This window comes from Mauremys mutica, chromosome 6 (assembly GCF_020497125.1).
Source record: "Mauremys mutica isolate MM-2020 ecotype Southern chromosome 6, ASM2049712v1, whole genome shotgun sequence".
In the NCBI taxonomy this organism is placed as follows: Eukaryota; Metazoa; Chordata; order Testudines; family Geoemydidae; genus Mauremys; species Mauremys mutica.
In genome coordinates this window covers 6,626,663-6,649,685 of record NC_059077.1, presented here as the reverse complement: position 1 = coordinate 6,649,685, position 23,023 = coordinate 6,626,663, and the positions used below count along the sequence as shown (strand labels likewise).

Here is a 23,023-nt window from a genome sequence, read left to right as displayed (position 1 = left end):
TGCCAAGCCCAGAGGTGCTGGGGCTATGAACTGCTGAGCCTAGAGGTGTCAGAGGCTGGCACAAATTAAACACGGAAGGTGAGTAATTCAACAGAAATGAAGATGGGGGGGAGGAGGATTCTTAGCCCGGTCAGTTTCCCAAAGTGTTGGATGCAGCACTTGTGTACACATTGCATTTTGTTGTGAAATTCTCTAGGAAAGGAACGCAAACTTTCACACACACACACACACACACACACACACACACACACACACACACACAAAAATAGCACTACATAATTTAAGTGAGGCACTAAAATAGGATGCCATCCGTCAGAGCTTTGGAGTTCTCTGAAAGAAAGCTCCTTCTCATGACCAGAGTGAGATATTTAAAGAGCAATAAAGAGAAGGACCTGGCACAGGCAGGGCTTTGTAATGTATGTCTGAGTTACCGGGAGAAGGATGATGCAAGGGAAAGGCTCTCCAATGCGGCTCCCACCCTCTCCTGCACCTGCTACCCACGGCGAGGTGCTTGTGTGGACAATGCATTGGCATGTTGACCAGCTGAAGAGCTGAGTGTAGGAGCAAGCAGGATTTCAGGGGATTTTAGGAAGAAAGGAACTGATCCCTGCCTACCCCCCAAGTGAATAAGAGCTGAGGCTGAGCCCGGCTTCACTACTCATTGGCTGGCCCTGAGTTTAGTTTATTTGCAGAAAAATTCTGACCGGATCCTGCAACCTTTTTCCCAATCCCAAATCGAGGGGATCGCCCAGGAATGCAGGATCGGGTCCCTTCCTCACACCCCCAGGGCGGGCTATGCAGCCTCGGCTCATTGAATGCATCACACGAACCTAAGGACTGTTTAATTTAACGTTGTTGTTTTTTTCCCTCCTGCCTTTAATAAAAAAAAAAAGTTTAACCAAAAAACAATCCCTCTACCACACTGGGAGACCAGCTCTGTCAATAGCCATTTAGAAACGCGAATTTTTTTTAAAGGAATAGCCTTTTTACTCCTCTCCCTTCCGTTTACAATAACACGTGTTACACACACACACCCGCACACACACCCCTCCAGAGACCCTGTCTCCCGACTGGAGCTGATGCACAATGCGGTTGCCTCACTGGTGTGGTTTTCTGCGCCCCTCACTGTTGCTCCCTGAAATGATGGGGTGGCGGGGGGGGGGAGATCATGTAAAACCATGACAGCTCCCTCCTCTGCTTCAAATTTGAGTCAAGGCAAGATGAAGATTAGATGACTGATGAATCGATTTGTGGCCCCGTTCTGAGAGGAACGAATAATAGTTTTGAGTGTGTACACACACAGAAAGAGACAGAGAGAGAGAGACACAGAGAGAGACAGAGACACATACAGAGAGAGCGAGAGAGACGCAGAGAGAGAGCGAGAGAGAAACACAGAGAGAGAGAGAAAGAGAGAGAGAGAGAGAGAGACACACACAGAGAGAGAAACACACAGAGACACAGAGAGAGCAAGAGAGACACAAAGAGAGAGAGAGAGAGACAGAAACAGAGTGAGAGAGAAACACACACAAACACAGAGAGCGAGAGACACACACACAGAGAAACACACAGAGACACAGAGAGAGCAAGAGAGACACAAAGAGAGAGAGAGAGAGAAACACACACAGAGACACACAGAGAGAGAGAGTGCGAGACAGAAACAGAGAGAGAGAGAAACACACACAAACACAGAGAGAGAGAGACATAAACACAGAGAGTCAGAGAGAGAGACAGACAGACAGAAACACACACAGAGAAACACATACACAGAGAGACACACACAGAGAGAGAAAGAAACACACACAGAGAGAGAAAGAAACAGAGAGAGGGAGAGAGAAACACACACACACACAGAGAAACACATAGAGAGAGAGAGAGAGATCAGCCAAGAAGGTGCTTTTCTTTTTCGGACCAGGTAACTTGAAGTCTGCAAAGCAGCTTTCATCTCTCCTCCTAATGTTTCCCCTTCTGTGCTGCTAGCAGCAGCCCCCCTCCGCCCCCCCCCAGCAAGCCTCAACAGATTTCACTGAAAAAAATGCTTTGAACGCTGGTAATACCCTTATTTAAACAAAACAAAACAAAACAAAAACCCTTCTGCTTATGGGGGTTTGGTCTTTTTTTTTCCCCCTCCGAACGACAGGAAATGAGATCGTATTTATTTAATAGAGTCCAATTTAATTGTCTATAATGCATTGCTCGGACAAGCATCTCTCAGCCCTGATGAGAACAAAATACGTTTAATGTTTCCATCGCAGAGCTAGAGACAGACGAGTCTGATGGCTTGGGAGCCGAAGAAGGAAATCTTATCTCAGCCGTCTCTTCCCCGGCCCATCCACTCCCTTACAGCCCACTCCCGGCACGGATGGTATGTAAAATCAGTATCCTCCTCCTCAACAGTCCTACAGCTTTCCCCTTCCTCTCCCGAGAGCTACAGGAATACACTCCCCCCCTTCCCGGCTTGGTGGCATAATTACATAACTAAAGAGCAAGCCGGGTATTATTATTTTTTTTCAGCTGCAACAAGATCAGGCAGAGTAAGAGAGAGAGAGAAATTATCCAACCACCACAGTGAGAGCAGCCTGTGATGCTGAGGCTTCCTCCTTCTCTGAACTGCTTTTATGATCAATTTCATCATCATCATCATCATCATATTTAATAGAAGAATAAAGCCAGAACACCTGGGGTCCCCCCTCCCCCCGCACCTCAAATAAAAGGCAGTTTTCCGGGTGATGATTGAGATTAAAACACGACAGCGATTGATCGAAAGGCTTTGCAAAGGAAAAGGGAGGGGGGGGGGAATCATCATCATTGCTCCTAAAAATGCAATCGCTCCCCTTTGCTCACTTGGCACAATAGAAATTGACTCTCTCTCTCTCCAATAGCCATGCGCCTAATGCTATTTATAGCCAGGGGCTGGGCTGGAAGGTACCATTGAGCTTCTCCCAGGCAGGCAGACGGGGGGGGGGAAGGTGGTGGTGGGGAGGGTTGGCTGGATGGGAGGAGGGGGTTTAACCAGGGTGGTGGTGGGGGATCTGCTTTTGCCAAGTCCCTACCCTGCTCATCCACACGCGCACCAACCCCCTAGTCTGGCTGGGCATTTGAACCGCTCCAGCCTGTTTAAACGGAAAGGACACAGATCCTCAATGTAAAAAAAAAAAAAAAAAAAAAAAAAGCAGCCGCCGCCAGCCCAGAGCCGGGGAGCGAGGCGGAGAGGGAGGAGTGTGTGTGTGTGAGTGTGTATGTATGTGTGTGTGAACGCGGGAGAGAGAGAGAGAGAGCGAGAGAAGAGAAGCGAGGGTGGGGGGAACAGGGAAAGAAGATTTTCTCTATGTATATAAAGATGGCCACGTTAGCAAACGGCCAGGCAGACAATAGCAGCCTGAGTAGCAATCACACCAACCCCAGCACCAACGGGCACATGAACGGATTAACCCACAGTCCCGGAAACCCGGCCACCATCCCCATGAAGGACCACGATGCCATTAAGCTCTTCATTGGGCAGATCCCCCGCAACTTGGACGAGAAGGACCTCAAGCCGCTCTTCGAGGAGTTCGGCAAGATCTACGAGCTGACGGTGCTGAAGGACAGGTTCACCGGCATGCACAAAGGTGAGCTCCCCGCCAACTTTCCCGGGGAGTTTGGGGGGCGCAGGGGCCGCCAGAGCCTGGGAAGAGAAGCAGAGAGGGAGAAAAAGGGGGTGGCGGGGGGGTGGGGGACACACACACACATCGCACGCGGGTTATTTATTTTTTTGTTCCTGCTTTTGCTTTTGCTTTCCGCGGCGATGAGCCCGCCGGGGTTGGCCAGAGGCAGCTGTCCCCAGACCGGTGGTGCTGAAAAGACGGAGAGGGCTTATTTATTTCCCTTTCGTGGCGGCACATTTCCACACACGGAGGGGTGTATTCGACAGCGATTCCTTATGAGAGATCCGGGATCTTAACATAAAGGGATGGGGGAGGCTGAGTTCTTTTTTTTTTAAGGGTGGGAGAAAAAAAAAGCAATAAAAGAAATCGCAGGCAGGGTCCGAGACCATTGCAAAGTAGACAGCAGCGGAGCTCATTAAAAAGGAGCATCCCGAGCAAACACAGCATGCACACACCCGGAGACACTTTCCTTAGCGCGGATGGTCAATTCCCCGCGCACGCTGGACGAGATCGGGAACTTTGGGGGGTTTATGTGAATGGTCTGGAGCCGCCTTCATGTAGGGTTTCCTCCCCCCCGGTCTTAGTTGTAGCGGCCGAGTGGGGTCTGCAAATGTTTCATCCCCCGGGCTGGGATGCTGGGACGTGTAGCTGAGATTAGCCGGAGTTTAGTGCTTGCCACCCGATGGATCGCCAGGCACGAAAGTAGGACTAAACTGAGTAACTTGGAGGTAATTTACATAGAAGACCCGCTTACAAACAGGATGCGTTGGTAGCCCAAATGAACGACCTTCTTAACTCCTGATATTATTATTATTATTAATAATTATTATTCTTGTTTATTAATGATTATTTTAGTGTATGGAGTATTGCTTTTAAAAGAGGACGCAGCCTCGATCAAACAGAGCACAAATACGACTCTGTGGTCACTTTAGATCCAGGGCTGGGGGAAGTCAGATTTATGAAATTAGGGGTTTAAATATCAACTTCTGTTAACCCAGCAGACTCCTAGTGGACAGGGTCGCAGGGAACAATTTCATTGGGTTCATATCTATTCAGCTTGCTTGAGGAGTTGTAAATCTTAAAGTTAACGGCATGTTTAGCAGTCAGCTCTCTCCCACCCCCCGCAAAGAATGCAAATATAATCCTATATCCAAGAAAGCAGTATCTAGAGCAAAGAGACTGAGGAGGGCATATAAATTACAGGGCATTTTCCCTCTCCCCAAATAGTCAGTATAACCTAGGAGCTTTTTCACCTTTCAGTCAAGCTTCCTAGAAACCCCATCAAGGTTAGTGTTTGGTGTTTATCGTTTAACCAAGTCGTCGATAAAAATAAGCACCAGGAAGGCGAGGTCCTAGGAGATTGTTTCCAGCAGATGAGGGGTAGTTCCAGTGGGCGGTGTGAGTGAATGATGCGGGTTTCTTTCTTAAGAAAGCGGAAACAATAATAATGAATAATACAAACTTTACGACATAGCTTCGCCTGGATGCAAAACCCAGGCTACCAGGGCATGTGGCGATGGGATCTGGCCAGAGGTTTCTTCTTGTATTTAGTCTGTAATTATTTCTAGCTCTGGGCCAACTTTAATGCCTTCCTCTTTTATATAATATGTATCTCGCCCTGTGGATCAGCCATGGTCCGCAGAGATGTGTGTTTGTGAGCACACGCATAGAGAGAGCGAGCGCTTCTCTTGCTGCCTGAATCATGTGGAGCAAACAGTCCTGAAATCAGCAAGCCGCCTGACTTCATTTTCCTCCAACTCCAGCTGAAGCTGCCACCTAGGATGGGGAATCGGTCAGGGTGGATCAGACCCGGCTGCTCTAGAAACCAAGCTCATTTTCAGCCTCTTCGAACTTCTGCACTTCGGAGTGTGTGTGTGTGTGTGTGGCTGGGGGGGAGGCGGGGATGCTGATGGTTATTGTCAGGGAGCGGGGCTGGGCGCCGAGATCCCAGCGTTTGAGAGATCGGTTTTCTGTAGTCCGTCCGAGAAGTGTTGAACTCCTTTCGGGTGAGGCTGCTGATTTATTAGCTAATCCCGATCAAAATGTGCCTCTGGCTACCTGAAAAAAAATTACTTTCGTGCCACGGGTGATTAATTACTATTAAGTCAAAAAGCATGGCGGGGCTTTGAAAAATTAGGGTTGGGTTTTGCTTCTAGGTTTTTTGTATTTCTTTCTCACTCCCTCTCCCCCCTTTTATTTTCTTCTCATCTAAGTCAGCAACATAAAGTTGACTATTAACTCAGATCCCCCTTTGTGTTCTCGGCATGGTTGAAGAATGGCATAAAGATCCTCTAACTTAGATCCAAGAGCATAGGGTGACGGTATAAAAACCCCAGACGCTTTCCACAACTGCTGCATAAGAGTGTGCATGAACTGATCTCTCACCCTTAGTAGATTTCACGCGCAGACCTAGCCATGGGGGTATCCCAGGGAAGGATGTCAAGGGATAATGGTAGCTCTGGTTTATTCAACCGTGTGGAAAGCGATCCCTTTAATAAATCAATTGGATTATTTAAAAAACAAACAAACAAAAAAAACCCCAAGAACCCGTGGAGTAAAAACATGGAGACAAGTAATCTCAGGTGTAAATCCACTGAAATGAATGGAGTGGAGGTGTGATTCTCAGCAACAGTAAAGAGATCTCTGTAGGGTGTTTCTGGATGACAGGGGAAATTGAGAAGAATAGATCTAAAGGTAAAGTCAGAGATTTGCCCCCCCCCTCAAAAAAAATCCACCTCAAAAGCTTATGAGCTCCCAGGCTCTGTCACAGTGATTCAGCCTCTGACATCCAGCCCAGATACTTGAAAGAAATACATTTGTTTTGCAGGCACATGTGTGTAAGTGTAAGGATCGCCTTATCCCTGCACAGAAAGGCTTTCATGGCATGATCTTAACCCCTCCATCCCCCAATCCACCCTTGCCCACCCTCCTCAATGGGGCAGGAGCACACATTCATATCCTCTGCTACTTTATTGGGAGAGGTTTGTGCGGATGTTTCGCCAGCAGAAATCTAGGCAGCTTTGACCCACCCACACTGATATATACACACACAAAGAGAGAGAGAGAGTCAACTAATCACAGTTGAACAATTTAGCAAGCCATCCATTCATAACTTCCCCCCCCCCCCCTTGTCTAGTAGCAGAGTATGCTTAAAGGTTGAGTTACTGGGAGACATAAAGGTTAGTGCTCTCAGGACAGCCATATTACAATGCATTATTTGAAGTCATTTAAGACCAATTTTAGTGGTATTTAGTATAATATTTATGAATTAATGTAATCAAAATATAGAACTGTCCCAACAGACTGAAGCAGCCTTTCCTACCGATGCATACTTGTACCCAAAGCCTGGAGTGGGTTTTAATTCGAAGCACAGAGGCCTGCATAATATTCTATTTAGGAAGTCAGAATAGATCTGTGTATCCCACTCTCAACTGCGATTCAGTGAAACACAGGCAGGTTAGTGCACTTAAAGAGAGAGGCTGTGGGGGCTGGTAGGTACAGCATTGTCCTGAAAGCTACAATGTCCTCTTAAATCGCCTCTGGAAAAAAAAAAAGAACTCAGATAAAACCACCGTGGCAGTCACATTGTTAGGATGATGTACTCAAATGACCCAAATCTTACTCAACAAATCAGGAAAGGCAGCTAGCAAGATGCAGTACCAAAATAACAGTTTATTTCCCCTGTTTGCTATACCCTCTTCTCAAAAGCATGACTAATTTTGGAATTTCCGACACCTGGGGTAAAGGTATGTAAGGCTTATTTATATTCTCCCATGAGAGAGAGAGAGAGAGAGAGAGATTGCTCAGCATGATGTTAGTTTTTAGGATACCTCAGAAATTCAAAATAATAACAATGACTATTAAATTAAAAGGCACGATAGACAGATAGATTATAAAGATTTTGGGGAATGAACAAAAAGGAACACAACTAAATACAGGTGCTGAATAAACACTTCCATAATTGAAACATAAGGTTTGCCCGGTTGAACACAATGCACGTAGTATTTAGTGCGGTAGTAAAGCAGACAAGTTTTAGGGAGGAGAATGCACAAACTGGAACAAAAGAGTGGAGGCTTTATGCCTGCTGTCTGAAGAACAATCCCTGAAAACAGGCGAAAGACAATTGGCTAGCTTGAGCTAAGAGAGGAAAACAAAACAAGCAAAAGACAGACGAACAAAAAACCTCAAACACAAGCCTCTATACATTAACAACACGCCATATAGATGTATCTAGATCTAAGTACATTTTATGTCAAACAAATAGCCCAGGTTGCTAGATTTTAAGTCTTTTTTTTTTCCAGTGGCCTGGACATGAATTCTGGTTTTGCATAGCATCTGCACCCGGTCCTGTTATGGTTGTTACCGTTGCATCAGCATTTCCAATACAACCGCCAATTTTCAGGGGTCTCTCACTTGGCTGCTAAGTTTTGCACTTAGCTGCAAACTTGTTTTCCTCTCCGTTCCCTTATCAAATGAAATAATAATAATTAACATAACATGCTTAGTTTATAGTTATATAACTGGGGGTGGGGGGGGGGTGAGAAGAAAAAAATTTGTAGTTCAAGGTGCTTTTTTTTTTTGCATTTCTACAGATTAAACCTACATTTCACATATATTTATAAACTGACATTCTTCATGGCAGTCAATAATAACACATATTACTGGGAAGAAAAAGTTTTTTAAGGCACTGACTTATTTTTAAAGTGAGGCCAACAGAGTAACATATATGGGCATCATGAAAGGAAGGCCGTAAAGGCTGTAATCGCTTCCAAATACGTGAAGGATTATTGAGCGTGGTCATTGGAGGAACTGACCAGAAATGACAGTCCTGACGGTAGAAAACACTAGAAACATTGTCGCAGTGAGGACCAAGCCTGTGATCCATCTAGTCCACTCTACGGTCTCTGACAGTGGCCAGTGCCAGATGCTTCAGAGGCAGGTGCAGGGCACCCCATGGGGGATGATTCAAACTGGATATTAGCAGAGTCAGGCAGGCAATGGAACAGTCTCGTTAGGAAAGTTGACAGAGTCACGGGGAATTTTGCCTAAGTGAAGAGGGAGTAAAGCAGCAGGAGCTTTGTCGCATTCAACAGGAATTTGGATGCAACCCTTCGAGAGGGAACTTCTGAGTGTGTTGCAGGTGGGCTCAGGGCGAAGGGGCTGAAAGATCGAGAAAGGGCCCTTCTGGCCTTGAGAGCTGCAAATATGCAGCAACCTTTTTCAGCCAGGCGTAAGAGGGTTTTTTATCATGCGTACCGTATGCGCATGCAGGCCCGCCGCATTGACCTGGCAGACCATGACGACTCTGAAGGAGCTGTTACGGTCCCTCACGTCAATCGAGTGTGACTAACGGAGGGTTTATGCGACAGACAGTTATGGTTTCAAAGGAGAAATGATTGGGGGAGATGATATCTGCATTGGAAAAAAAAACCCCAACAATTCCAGCAACTTAAATATGTCTTGGCTGTGAAGTTACAGTAATAGTCCAGAACAGCAGAAGGCCACGAATTTCATAGTGGCTCACCTGCCAACTCCTTTGCCCTACAATACTTTGTCCCTGTGTTTATCCAAAGCAGGTGAACATGAGCTAAGCTGAGCACAGTCCTCACAGAGAACAGGACGATGAATCTAAGCATCCTCCTCTCTTTAGTACCAAGGCCTGGCCCTCTCGTCCCACCATTGAAGTCAATAGGAGTTTTACCATCTGCTTCAGTGGGAGCAGGATTGGGCCCCAGGTTTGCATGCAGTCAGGTACCTCCCCACACGAGCCCTGCGCTAGCTGTATGGGCCGCATGATTTTTAAAAGCTGTGGGTGGTGGATTTACATCATAAACCACAATATCTCCGGTCGATGTTATCAGCTGTCCTACACTTCCAGGGCTGAGCTTGTCTCTTTTCCTCAATTCCCTTCAATGGAACAAAGTAATACTCAAAGGGAGAAGGGAAACCAACAAGAGAAACAACTCCTATTACAAGTCTCTTCCCTCCTTTCTCACTCACTGACGCCACAGGGAGTTGGGCCAGAGATAGTTGTGAAGGACTGAGCCTTATCTATTAAAAACTGCAGTGGGGATAGGGAGGGGAAGGAATCATGGCAGGTAGAAACCCCACCCTTGCTCTGTGGACTGAGCTGTGGTCTGTATAATAGGGATCTTTTTCTTCCTGAGTCCTCTGTGGCATAACTGAGATCTCATGATCTCAGGGAATTATATTCTGCACGCTCGGTGCTGCAATACTTGGTGTGAGCTGAAGTCAGGGTGTCATCGTGGGATTTGCGTTTGTTTGCTTTTGTCACTTTGAGCCCCAGCTCGGATGCAACATGCAGGTGAATGCAGCTTTTAATACGCATTCATTAGACACAACTGACATCTTCTCTAAGGAAGAGAAGGCTTATTATTGTGGCTGCTTAACATAAAGATGGATGGGAACACTAAGCCGCTCAAATAAAGTGCCTGACCATATGCAGTGGCTAAAAATAAATAATATACAGGCATCTATTCCATGGAAATGAATGGAAAGACATATAGATATAGACATTGTGTTAAGTTTGTCAAGCAGGAGCAGCCAAAAATATTGATCAAGGCAAGGGGAAAAAATTGATAATGAACTGGACTCCAACAAGATTTTAATTGACAGTGACTTCCATGAGCCAGCTTTGGACAGTGTATATAAACTGACCACAATGGAACTTTATTGCAAGGCACTCTCCTTTAATTAATTGTCACCTTTGTTAAGACTGGCTACAGATCAAAGGTTTAAAGATACTTAACAGGTTCTTAGTAACAAACCCTTAACATGCATTAGAAATATCCGACAGCTGAGCCAATGAGGCATACAGATTTCGATCTCCCTCGCCCTTATCTGTTTATTTCTCCCTCCTTTATTCGAACAGGGTCAATCATTGCTTAACATTAACCATTTCATAGGACGGGAATGTTGTTGATGCTCTTGTCACTGGGAGTCTGTTGTTGTCCGGAGAGATGGGCTGTAAAGATATAAGTTAGAGTATTTTGCAGATAGTGGATCACACCAATGTGCATTGCAGATAGACAGACAGACAGACATTTTCTCTTTTGCTTATGCCACACAATCCCTTTTTTCCCTCACTGCTGTTTAAATCTATAATTCTGTTCTTTAACTCTGGAAAACATAATGGGATATCATTTGTATAGAAGGTGCTGTACTGAATAGAATTGTCTATATAATGTTTATAGAGAGAGATATACTAGTGCATATATATACACACACATATGTCTCTATATATACACAATCATACATACATATTCATGAAAACACACGTTCAGTATACACATGGATAAGTATTTATATGTGTGTGTGTACAATATGCACATAGTTGCATATCTCTCTAAATATTTTACTTCTCAAATGTAGCATTACAGAAAGCTTATTCTTAGGTGAAAGTGACAGGTGACTTGACTTCTGGAATCAGTATATGAAGAGTTGACTGTGATATGAAGCTGTTTGTTCATTGTGCTAATTTAATGATACGGTCACACCTAATTAATCCATGTCTTGTTTATGCGTAGCGTGTCTGGGTCTCAAAAATATTTAAAGATAACCAGGCTGAACGTGTGGCTCCTGACATGAGTTTTCTTCAGACAGAAGAAAAATGGAGCTTTGCAGACAATGTTGGTCTGATTAGAACTGACTGCATACTTGGACAGTTTCTAATACAAATATCTACACATATAGTGCACACACAGAGTATGCATGCGCACGTACGTAAAGGACAGACTTCTCTTTGCACATAGTTCCTCTTTGTTTCAATCTCTAAGGGTAGGGTCACGTCATACAATAGGCATCACTCACTGCAAACACACAAATATCTTTGTTGGAGTCGACAGCTTCTTGCAGGTAGATGAATAAAGCAGCATCAGCCTAATAATATCCCTATAAAACAGTGCTTCCTTACCAGGATCCAGAGGGATGAAGGCTTTCAAAAGATCAAAATATATATCACAGAATGCTTGTAGAGCTCCCATGATTATGTTTCCTTTACATAACGTTCTAATTCACCATTTGATTAATTCTAAGGGGACCAGTGTTTTAGGAGGAGCGGGAAGAGCATTACTTTACTATCCTAAGATGCTTGAGGCTGAGTGAAAATCACACCTAAATTATATGTAGCAATACAGTAATGAGCTTATCAATACTTCTTTAAGGAAACTGACAGCCTTATAGGAGAGATTCCGTTCTCTGAGCAAAGGTCACAATGTAGATATTCTTCATTAATAATATCGATAGCTTGGTTGACCAATCTAACCAGAGACTGTATAAAGTAACTGCTGTAACAGTCAGGGGAGGAGGACACTGCAGAATTTACAAAATTGTCCTGTAATGTTAATAACATGGATTGATTCTAATAATATACTAAGGTACCGATGTTTTGAAGCACTTCTTTGAAACATTGCATGCGAGACAGATCCCATTCCTGGGCAGATTGAGTTGGCTTGAAACTCTTTGAAAGCTAACACAGTGAAAACTCTGCTTCACTGCCTATTAAAAGCAGGGCTCATCTCTTCCCCGTTATTCAGAGAAAGGAATTTTCACCCTGTCCAAACAGAAAGTAACCCACTTCTCTGCTATCACACGTCTATCTGTATCTTTCTTTCACATAAGATCTTTGCATGACTGTATCACAGTAGCAAGGGGATCAGAAACATTAGAAAGAGCAAAAACTCTTTGGGCCACCTAGTCTAGCCCTTACCAGTGAAGGATTGATCCCTAAGAGCAATTTTGCTTTGTTATCCTATGTGGTGATGCAGAAAAAAAGTGTCTGGTTATTTTCTTGTTATTTTACTTTATTTTTTTCTTATTTTTAAAATATTTTAATTTAATTATTATGAAAAGAATCAAGGGGGAAGGAATGCTCTCTCTCTCTCTCTCTCTCTCTCTCTCTCTCTCTCTCTCTCTCTTTTTAAAAAGCAGAAAAGGGCCTGATCCCAATCCCATTGAAATCAACAGAAAGACCCCCCCTGATTTCAAGGGGCTTTGGATCAGGCCTCAAGTTAGAAACAATTTTGCAGGATACTGCTCATGAGACAGGAACTCCCAGTAATATGGAATCTGACTGCCTTAAGATTGTTAATCGTATAAATCTAGACACGCAGACCGGCTTGCTTCAGAATCTCCTAACTACTCCCTCTTCAGCTATATGCTGTCTTACCTAGGTTTGCTAGTTCATTCACTCAGTTATACCATTCAGCTCGAAGTGTCTCATTCCAGTCGCCGTACGGTAGTTTCAGAGTGGCTTTGCCTTGCATTATTCCTTGTTTCAGTTTAAAGGGCAAGAATTTTCCTTTTGCAGGGGTTTAATTGCTTTTGAAAGCTATTTATTTGATCACATTCAGTCAGGGAGGTGTCTGATTTTTCACTCTCTTCTGTCACATGTGCAGTTCCTCATTTATGCAACCCCCTCCCTACATCAGAATGTTTTTGCGTTTTGTTTTTTTAAAAGAAGACGAAGCAATGTAGGTCTCATTCAATAGGCTGGCAGTAAAAATAAAATAAAAAAAGTACTTTGGTGGGAAAGTATCTTACAAATGATTTCATTCCAAGTCCATCATGAGCATAAGGGATAAAAAAAACAAAACAACCCAAACCAACCAACCCATCAATACATTGCCGGGGAATTTGCACATAAAGATGTTGCTGGAGATAATGGTGATATAGTGGTGACAGTTTTTACTTTCTACTCGTGGGGATACTAAAAGTTAATGCCATATTAAACAAAACAAAGGAAAACATTGGTGTTCATTCTTTACTATTCACTACTGGCTAATACATGGCAGGGCTGCCCTCTTCAAAATGTTGCCAGTGCTTTCTGTTGTTTTCCAGCTAGGGACCGAGTATGATCTAGAGGTTATGGGCTCACAATGGGCAACCAGAACTCCTGGGTTCTAATCTTAGCTTTGAGAAAGACTCACCAGTACATCCTGAGCAGGTCGTTAAACTCCGAGGCCTGATCCGAAGCTGTGGAAAGACTTCACTGGGTTTTGGATCATAGCCTTAGCTTCTTCATCTGTCAAATGGGAAGGATCGGACTGCTGAGGGATGCTGGGGTGTGATGTGTGGCTTAATCAGGACTGGTAAATGATTGTGAGGATCTTAGATGAAAGATGCAAAATCAGGGCAAATTATTGGGAGCAGAGGAAACGCCCACACCCGAGTTCAGGCTTTCAAACGTGGGGACAGGAGGAAGAAATGGTTCTCAAACGTTTTGTCTGAGCGTCTGTTTGGGCCTGCTGAAGCCAATGGGAGATTTGCCATTAATTTCAGCAGGAAGCAGGAGCAGGCCCTTTCTTTGTAATGTCGGTGCCTACAGAGAAGTCCTCATTCACTAACTCCGGATCTTGAATGGAATATTTTAAAAGGAATCATATAGGAGCTATGTATTGTCATTATTATTGCTCCTTAGGGAACTGTCTGGCTCCGGGCTTTGAGAAAGAGCTATGCCAGGCCTTTCTACTCTATGGGCTTGGTGCAACACCTGTTGATTTCAATGAGCTTTGGATCAGGCTTAAGCCACTGGGTCCATAGCGAGCATGGGTCAGTGGTGACAGGAAGTTGCTCCCGTCTGATGGCTCCTCAGTGGTTTAGGTTAATAATGTTGGTGCTCTCTGTCCATTGGCTAGGACATGACCCAAAGCCCATTGAAGTCAACGGGAATTCTCCCACCTGGCTTCAGTGGGCTTTGGATCAGGTGCCTAGAGAACAGAGGTCCACTTCACAAAACACTACCACCACTATGGGCATGAGAGGACAGGAAAGGAGGCCATGGAGTGTGAACTCCCATTATCCTTCCATGGCAGAGTGGTCCAGTGCAGGGGCAGGGTGGAGGGGGCTTTCGGGGGTTCGCTATGTGGATAAACAGAGGGTTCCAGTGGCCAGTCTGTCAAATCAGCCTGAAACTCATTTGAAAATCATTTCAGTGAAAAGGGGTTTTTCAGGGTATCTCCGACACTAACCAGCTGGCAACCAATAGTAGCAAATAAAACAGGCGGGTTTGGGTTTGGTTTGGTTTTGGGGTGGGATTTTTTTTATTTTTACTTTTTGTTGTTGTTACTACATCAATAGCATGTTTATCATTTCTCATCGTTTGGACAGCCCAATGCAGAGGCAGTGGGGTTGGTGGAAGGGTGGCTCTGAATCGCGGGTGGCATAAACCCGCCCGTCCTGCTTTTTCAGCCTCTGCTTGCTTGCAGTCAGGATGGTCCGCTTTTGTTGCTGATATTCTGCCGAAGGTGGGAAGGCAGGTTTTGTGTGTGTGTGTGTGTGTGCAACATGATGTTGTCTGACGGCCTGAAATCCAACTTAGAGTCTCCGTTTCGCAGGCCCTGGGGCAGCAGGGAAAGTCGGGGTTTAATTATTTATATATTTACTTAGCTTTACCAGCAGCATGAAGGGGAAGAATGGCGGGTTCTTGTTTGAAAAGAGGGGCTCTGTGTTCTCTCCAGTCTGGTCTCCCCAGCAGTGACCACTCGCTCCTGACCGGTTTATAGGCGGGGGGCTGCGAAGGTGCTGATAGAATTTGGACTCAATCTGACTATTCAGAAAAGGATTCATCCCTGCACCCTCGCTTCCCCACCCCCCCTCATACTCTCCCCACTTAGATCCAGTGGCAGGATTCCTGGCAGCAAGTTTATCATTCAAACAACGAGCAACTGGCGCAGTGACCCTGCTATGCTAGAGAACGAGTTTTCATTGCTGGGCGAGCGGCTCGCTCCCCCGGTTCAGTTCTCAGACTCAGGCCTACGCTTTCCCTTCCCAGCCTCTTCCTCACCAGGTTTGGGTCCAAGGCCTGGCTCTTTAAGCTTCGTTCTCAGGCCCAGTCTTTGCCCCCCAAGTGCCAGCTCTCGCTCCAGGAGCTCAGTTCTCAGGCTCGCTCTGCCGAACTCCAGGCTCAATTTCCCAGGGCCCCACGCTTGCCTCTGAGACCCAGTTCTCATGGCTACCTGCTCGTTTGTCCCTTCCCGGGCCTGTGCTCCCCTTTCCCAGGCTCTCATTGTCCTGACCAGATTCCAGGTTCCCTGATCCATGCTAAGGTCTCGCCTCGTGCTCTTGTCAGCCGCTGCGCATGCTCCGTGTCCATTCCTTGGATCTCCAGTTTAACCCCCATCATTCTAGCCTTGCTTCTCTGCCCTCCGCCAAACAGGCAGGGCTGGACGCGTGCTCAGTATTCGTGCAGAAGACACGCCACTCTGGCCAGGTGAAGTAAAAGCCATGGCAAGCATTAGGAAGGATCAGACTCTGTCCATCCGAGGGTGACCAGATGTCCCGATTTTATAGGGACAGTCCCAATATTTGGGGCTTTTTCTTATATATGCTCCTATTACCCCCCACCCCCGTCCCAATTTTTCACACTTGCTGTCTGGTCACCCTAGTCCATCCAAGCCAAAGAAAGCCGTCCCAACGAAGGAGGGAAGGGGTGTAGAGAGAGGATCAAGGCTCTGCGTCCTCCTTTGAAGATCAAAACACAATACAATATATCAAAGGCTATATCATTTCACCATTTTTTTAGTCAAATCAACACCAGATTTCTCCCACCAGAGCAATGATCCCTCACGTACCGGTATTTTCCACAGGATTATGTTTTCCCTGCAGGGCAAGAATGCTGCTTCTTACAAGCAGATTTTCCTGTAGTTCTGAAGCTTTTTCATATCTTAAATCCTTTATTTCCCCTCCTCACCCCCAAAATAAACAAAGAAAACGTCTCAGAGAAGGGATGCAGCATAGTCTGAGACGATGGGGACTGGGAGCCAGGAAAGCTGCGTTCTGTTCCCAGCTAGCATCCTGTGTCGTCTTGAGCACAGTCTTTAAACCAATCTGCGCCTCAATTTCTCTGTGTGTAAGAAAGAGAACCATGATGCTCAGCTTTGCACCGATCGTTGTGTGGAAAGCATCTGTCTGGGTTCAAAGTGTTTATTATTAGTAGTAGGTCTGGCTTATGTCTGTGCTGAAGGACTGGGCATTTCTTGATCTAGCAGGCCGGTGCACAGAACACCGAAGCTAAAATCACCTTTCTTACTATCCACTCTGAAAGCATCAGTGGCTGTTTCATAAGCCATGGCAGTCAATGCGCTCTGAGCCTCAGCTCTGCTTGCTGTTCTCTGCCACCCTTATCTATGTTCCCTTGCAAACACTTGCTTGCCCATCTCCTGCCCCTGCCAGCATGGGTAGTTTGTAAAATTGCTGGCTGTGTGCATATGTGTGTGTATTTGTGTGGGCAACCGCACAAACATCTCCAAGCTGCCGAGCAAGGTGTGGAGCACGTTGTAATGCAAAGGATAATGCAAACCACAGGCAAAAAGTACAGAGAGGAGGAGAGGAAAAATACTTAGAGCCAGGGAAGGTTGTGTGTTTGGAAGGAGGGGGATTTCTCCCCCATTACTAATAAATCACTGCCCCACCTTTGTCTGGGGCAAATGAATACGTTTCCTGGTGTGTTGCTTGTTTGTTTTCGTAGAGGCCGGCTGAAAACACAGAGCAATTGAAAGGAATCCAGAAACATTTAGCAGCTTCTTTAGAGAGGGCAAAATTCAAGTTGCATGCACACGGCAGCGCTAGTCAGAGGATGGCTATTACTTATGCTTGGCTTTACTACCAGGGAAAGTGTCGGATCATCTATTCAGATCAGGATAGTCAGCTATGCCAAAGGTTTAATCAAATATTAAACATGGTCAGTAAACTTGAACCAACGCTGGATGTGCAGCGGCACCGCTCTCTTTCAAGCAAGCACTCTGGAGGAGAAAGTTTTCTCTCGTCGCCATCCGACTGGGGTTTGCTGCGGGCAAAGGGAGCTTGTTTTAGACATGCACACATCTATCTATCTATCTATCTCCTTGTGAGTCTGTGTGCATAAGGTATATTCCTAAATGTGGGATATATGCCCATACATACACATGCAGAAAGAAATAGTGTGTGTATATGTGTTATGCACAAACACATAGGTAGATAGAAGTGTGTGTGTATATTCTATATATACACATATTTACCTACAGGTGTACGTATACACACACAAATCTACCCATATTCTGTGTGAGTGTGTATGTGTACATATGGATGGTATCTATATGTTCCGACATTTATTTATTCTGATTGAAGGGGTACTCTGGGATGGAGTGCTTTGCAGGGAGTTATGGTTTATGACTTTCCGTCTCCCTTCTATTATTCATTCTCTCTGATTTTTATCTAATCTCTCTCTGATTGTCCTGGTGCTGCTTAATAGCCAAAGTGAATTTTTATTACATCATCAATATAATCTCCAGATAATCAGCATCTGTGTGCGCTGCAGTGTACCCGTTAGCTTTTCATCTGTGTTCATAAATAATAAGAATGATAATTTGGGCCTTTTTTTGTTTTGGTTTTTGGTATCAGGCTAAGAGCTCCAGATGTACTGCTTCACTCCAAACAGGTTGTTGTTGCAATTTTATAACCCACTATGTCAGATCAGCCTGACTGTTTCCCAGATTAATTTTTTGGTGCCTAACGTTTAAATCACAGGTGAATTTATATGTGTATTTTCCATGCAATAGAGATCTATGTTAATTGAACTAGAGCATTACGCTGTAAATACACACATGGATCCCTTCATATACAATTTGTTCATCACAAGAATGTGCTGAACTGTTTGCATGTGCGCGCGTGCACACGCACACACACACACACACAATCTAATCTATAGCTTTCTAGAGTACACTTGTACCTATCCCTTTTCTTTGATTTCGTAACCTCTAGTTGTGGAGACTGGGAGGCAGGATTCCTCGGTTCTATTCGTGGTTTTTTTCACTAGCTGGCTGTGTAACATTCATCAAGTCACCAAGTGCTGAGAGTTTTGCAGGCCAAGTCCTTAAAATTCTTTGTACTTCAGTTTCCACTTCTGGAGCCTGAGCTCCAAATAAATGATCAATGCAAAGTAATGAACATTGGAAAGCATAATGCCAGCTGTCCATATAAAACGAGGGGGTCTACATTAGATGCTACCTCTCAAGAAAGAGATCTTGGAGTCATCCTGGATAGTTCTGTGAAAACATCTGCTCAATGTGCAGCAACAGTCAAAAAAGCCAACAGAATGTTAGGAACCTTTAGGGAAGGGCTAGAAAATAGGACAGCAAATATCATAATGCCACTATATAAATCCATGGTTCACCCACACCTTGAATACTGCAGGCAGTTCTGGTTGCCCCATCTCAAAAAAAGACATATTAGAATTGGGAAAAGTACAGAGAAGGGCAACACAAATGATTAGGGGTATGGAACAGCTTCCATATGAGGAGAAAATGAATAAGGAAGTGATATTCACCCATTCATGTAACACCCAGTGAAAATAGGCAGCAGGTTTGAAACAAACATAAGAAAGTATTTCTTCACACAACACAGATTCAACCTGTGGAACTCATTGCCAGGGGATGTTGTGAAGGCCAAAAGCACAATTGTGTTAAAAAAGAATTAGCTATGTTCCTGGAGGCTAGGTCCATCAATGGCTATTAGCGAAGATGGTCAAAGATGCAACCCCATGCTCTGGGGGTCCCTAAACCTCCAACTGACAGAACAATTTATAGACATATCAATCCCTGCTTTCTCCTGAGAGCACACTTATTGTGCAAAGCCCGACAGTGATAATGCATACAAGTTAAATACTGTATTTAAAAATTGGCATCCTGGTTCTTTAAGATTGGACATTCATCCAGCACATAAACTGTAATATCTGTGACTGAACCAACGGGGCTGGGATTGGTTCTTCTGTGTTTGCCCTGCACTGAACATGAGCACATAGCCAGAGCTCAATCAACTAAAATACAATCAAGAAATACAAATTACATACACCTGTGCACACACGGAGTACTTTCAGATCAATGTCCTATACACCAATGTACCCAGGGAGATGGATACTTGTCTTTTTAAGATGAAATGGAGTTGTAGCACATTGGCCTCCATCCAGCAAAGCACATGCTTAATTTAGTCATGTGAGTAGCCGCTCTGAAATCAGGGGGTGTTTTGCTGGATCAGAGACCTTGAGGCCTACCTAAGGTATCTAAGGAAGATCTAAACTAGTAGAAGTTTTCTGAGATCTGGTGAGAAAGCATCAGAAACGATGCACTTTAGACTGCAAGCTATTGGGATTGTAAAGGAAGGCCTCAGCACTGGGACTGCGTGATATGGCTCATCCTACAGTCTCCACAGTGCTTCCTACCTCTTAATAGACCTTCTTTCTGGCTTTCCTTAGAGAGAGTGACAGGTCAGAGCAGATCGGGCAGCGGTTTTGGTTCCTGCAAAAATGTGGCAATGAAAACAACAAAACAGTTGTCAGTCTCATCCAAAGTTTTCATTTTGTCAAGCAACGCCCCTTCCCAAAGTCCATCAAAATCAGACATTTTATCTGGAAGAAAAAGCCCTGTATCATAGAGGGAAGAAAAATTTTTGCATTATAAAATTTTGACCAGTTCTATTGAAGATTAAATAACCTCCCCCCATTCTCCTCCTCCTCCTTCTGCCCACAAAAATCCTTAAATAGGGACTCAGTCCTGTAATCGGGGGGAGTTAGAGGGGCTCAGCACCTTTCAGGCCTGGCCCTTGGCTCCCCGTAGCGCAGGAGAGGGACTCTCTGCATTCCACCTGAGCGAGGATGACACACTGTATAACGTCTCCCAGCTGATTTGCATGTCTTTCTGACTTGTTTGCTTTTTAATTTATTGCATGTGTATTGCCATGGTTTATTTATTTATCCCCCCAACCAACCATCCCCGAATCTACCAGCTAAATCCCCTGGGGTGGTACGAATGCAGCCTCATCCTTGACAAAAAATCTACCTTGAAGAATGAAGAGCATTCCCTGTTTGTAACTGGAAGACATGAAAAAGAACGCCTCACTTATCTGAATTTGCTGTTCATCCAAGCATTGTTTATGGAGATTTACAATACCTCGCCTCTGCAAAGAGCTCCATTGCGCAGCGAGCGCTAGGGGATTTTAGGTGGCGGTATTAGCCGTGGTATTAAAAATGCATTGGAAGGCACGAGGTGGGAGATTAGTTGGATAGAAAGACCCATGAATGAAGGGTTAATTACATTCAAAGAGGCCATAGTAGGGAGCAGAAGAGGCAATAGGTTTCTTTTCTTCAAAATTTACTAAATAGCTGGAAACATGGTTTAATGAATTTTAATGGGATCATTCTGAATCCCATGCATATTGCATCTGCTGACTGTAGGAAGTCAAGGTATTGTTGAAGGGAAGGATATTGCCCTACTTTAGGTTTCACAGTTTGGTTTTTTTTTTTTAAATCCCACAACAAGCACTTTATTCAGAAAATATACATTTCTATACTGATTAAAAAATGCCCTTGCAAATGGAAAATCTTTCACTGTCTGGGAGTCCACAATACCATAGATTATTCTACTGTTCCATAGCGCATGTGCTTTACATTTATTGAATCAAAAAGTGCCATCAAGATAAAGGTGCCTTTAGCATCTCTCCCTACTCAGGAGCCCTCTGTCAGGAGTTCCGCTCTCGGTTACATCGTGTAAATCCGGGGTAACTGATGTCTTCTGGGATTAGACTCATACATAAGAACATAAGAAAGGCCGTACCGGGTCAGACCAAAGGTCCATCTAGCCCAGTATCTGTCTACCGACAGTGGCCAATGCCAGGTGCCCCTGAGGGAGTGAACCTAACAGGCAATGATCAAGTGATCTCTCTCCTGCCATCCATCTCCATCCTCTGACGAACAGAGGCTAGGGACACCATTCTTACCCATCCTGGCTAATAGCCATTTATGGACTTAGCCACCATGAATTTATCCAGTCCCCTTTTAAACATTGTTATAGTCCTAGCCTTCACAACCTCCTCAGGTAAGGAGTTCCACAAGTTGACTGTGCGCTGCGTGAAGAAGAATTTCCTTTTATTTGTTTTAAACCTGCTGCCTATTAATTTCATTTGGTGACCCCTAGTTCTTGTATTATGGGAATAAGTAAATAACTTTTCCTTATCCACTTTCTCAACATCACTCATGATTTTATATACCTCTATCATGTCCCCCCTTAGTCTTCTCTTTTCCAAACTGAAGAGTCCTAGCCTCTTTAATCTTTCCTCATATGGGACCCTCTCTAAACCCCTAATCATTTTAGTTGCTCTTTTCTGAACCTTTTCTAGTGCTAGAATATCTTTTTTGAGGTGAGGAGACCACATCTGTACACAGTATTCGAGATGTGGGCGTACCATGGATTTATATAAGGGCAATAATATATTCTCAGTCTTATTCTCTATCCCCTTTTTAATGATTCCTAACATCCTGTTTGCTTTTTTGACCGCCTCTGCGCACTGCGTGGACATCTTCAGAGAATTATCCACGATAACTCCAAGATCTTTTTCCTGACTCGTTGTAGCTAAATTAGCCCCCATCATGTTGTATGTATAGTTGGGGTTATTTTTTCCAATGTGCATTACTTTACATTTATCCACATTAAATTTCATTTGCCATTTTGTTGCCCAATCACTTAGTTTTGTGAGATCTTTTTGAAGTTCTTCACAATCTGCTTTGGTCTTAACTATCTTGAGTAGTTTAGTATCATCTGCAAACTTTGCCACCTCACTGTTTACCCCTTTCTCCAGATCATTTATGAATAAATTGAATAGGATTGGTCCTAGGACTGACCCTTGGGGAACACCACTAGTTACCCCTCTCCATTCTGAGAATTTACCATTAATTCCTACCCTTTGTTCCCTGTCCTTTAACCAGTTCTCAGTCCATGAAAGGACCTTCCCTTTTATCCCATGACAGCTTAATTTACGTAAGAGCCTTTGGTGAGGGACCTTGTCAAAGGCTTTCTGGAAATCTAAGTACACTATGTCCACCGGATCCCCCTTGTCCACATGTTTGTTGACCCTTCAAAGAACTCTAATAGATTAGTAAGACACGATTTCCCTTTACAGAAACCATGTTGACTATTGCTCAAGAGTTTATGTTTTTCTATGTGTCTGACAATTTTATTCTTTACTATTGTTTCAACTAATTTGCCCGGTACCGACGTTAGACTTACCGGTCTGTAATTGCCGGGATCACCCCTAGAGCCCTTTTTAAATATTGGCGTTACATTAGCTAACTTCCAGTCATTGGGTACCGAAGCCGATTTAAAGGACAGGTTACAAACCTTAGTTAATAGTTCCGCAACTTCACATTTGAGTTCTTTCAGAACTCTTGGGTGAATGCCATCTGGTCCCGGTGACTTGTTAATGTTGAGTTTATCAATTAATTCCAAAACCTCCTCTAGTGATACTTCAATCTGTGACAGTTCCTCAGATTTGTCACCTACAAAAGCCAGCTCAGGTTTGGGAATCTCCCTAACATCCTCAGCCGTGAAGACTGAAGC

At 44.3% G+C, this 23,023-nt stretch overlaps 1 protein-coding gene across 10 annotated transcripts in view; it reads left to right on the top strand.

Annotated features, from left to right (window-relative positions):
- Positions 1-3,186: 3,186 nt before the first annotated feature.
- Positions 3,187-23,023, top strand: part of CELF4 (CUGBP Elav-like family member 4) — an 860,161-nt gene continuing 840,324 nt past the window's right edge. For all 10 annotated transcript variants that reach the window (XM_045021207.1, XM_045021203.1, XM_045021206.1 and 7 more), the window contains exon 1: positions 3,187-3,605. In XM_045021207.1, the coding sequence (XP_044877142.1) occupies positions 3,326-3,605 (280 nt within the window). In that variant the 5' untranslated portion in view covers positions 3,187-3,325. The remainder of the gene's footprint in view (positions 3,606-23,023) is intronic.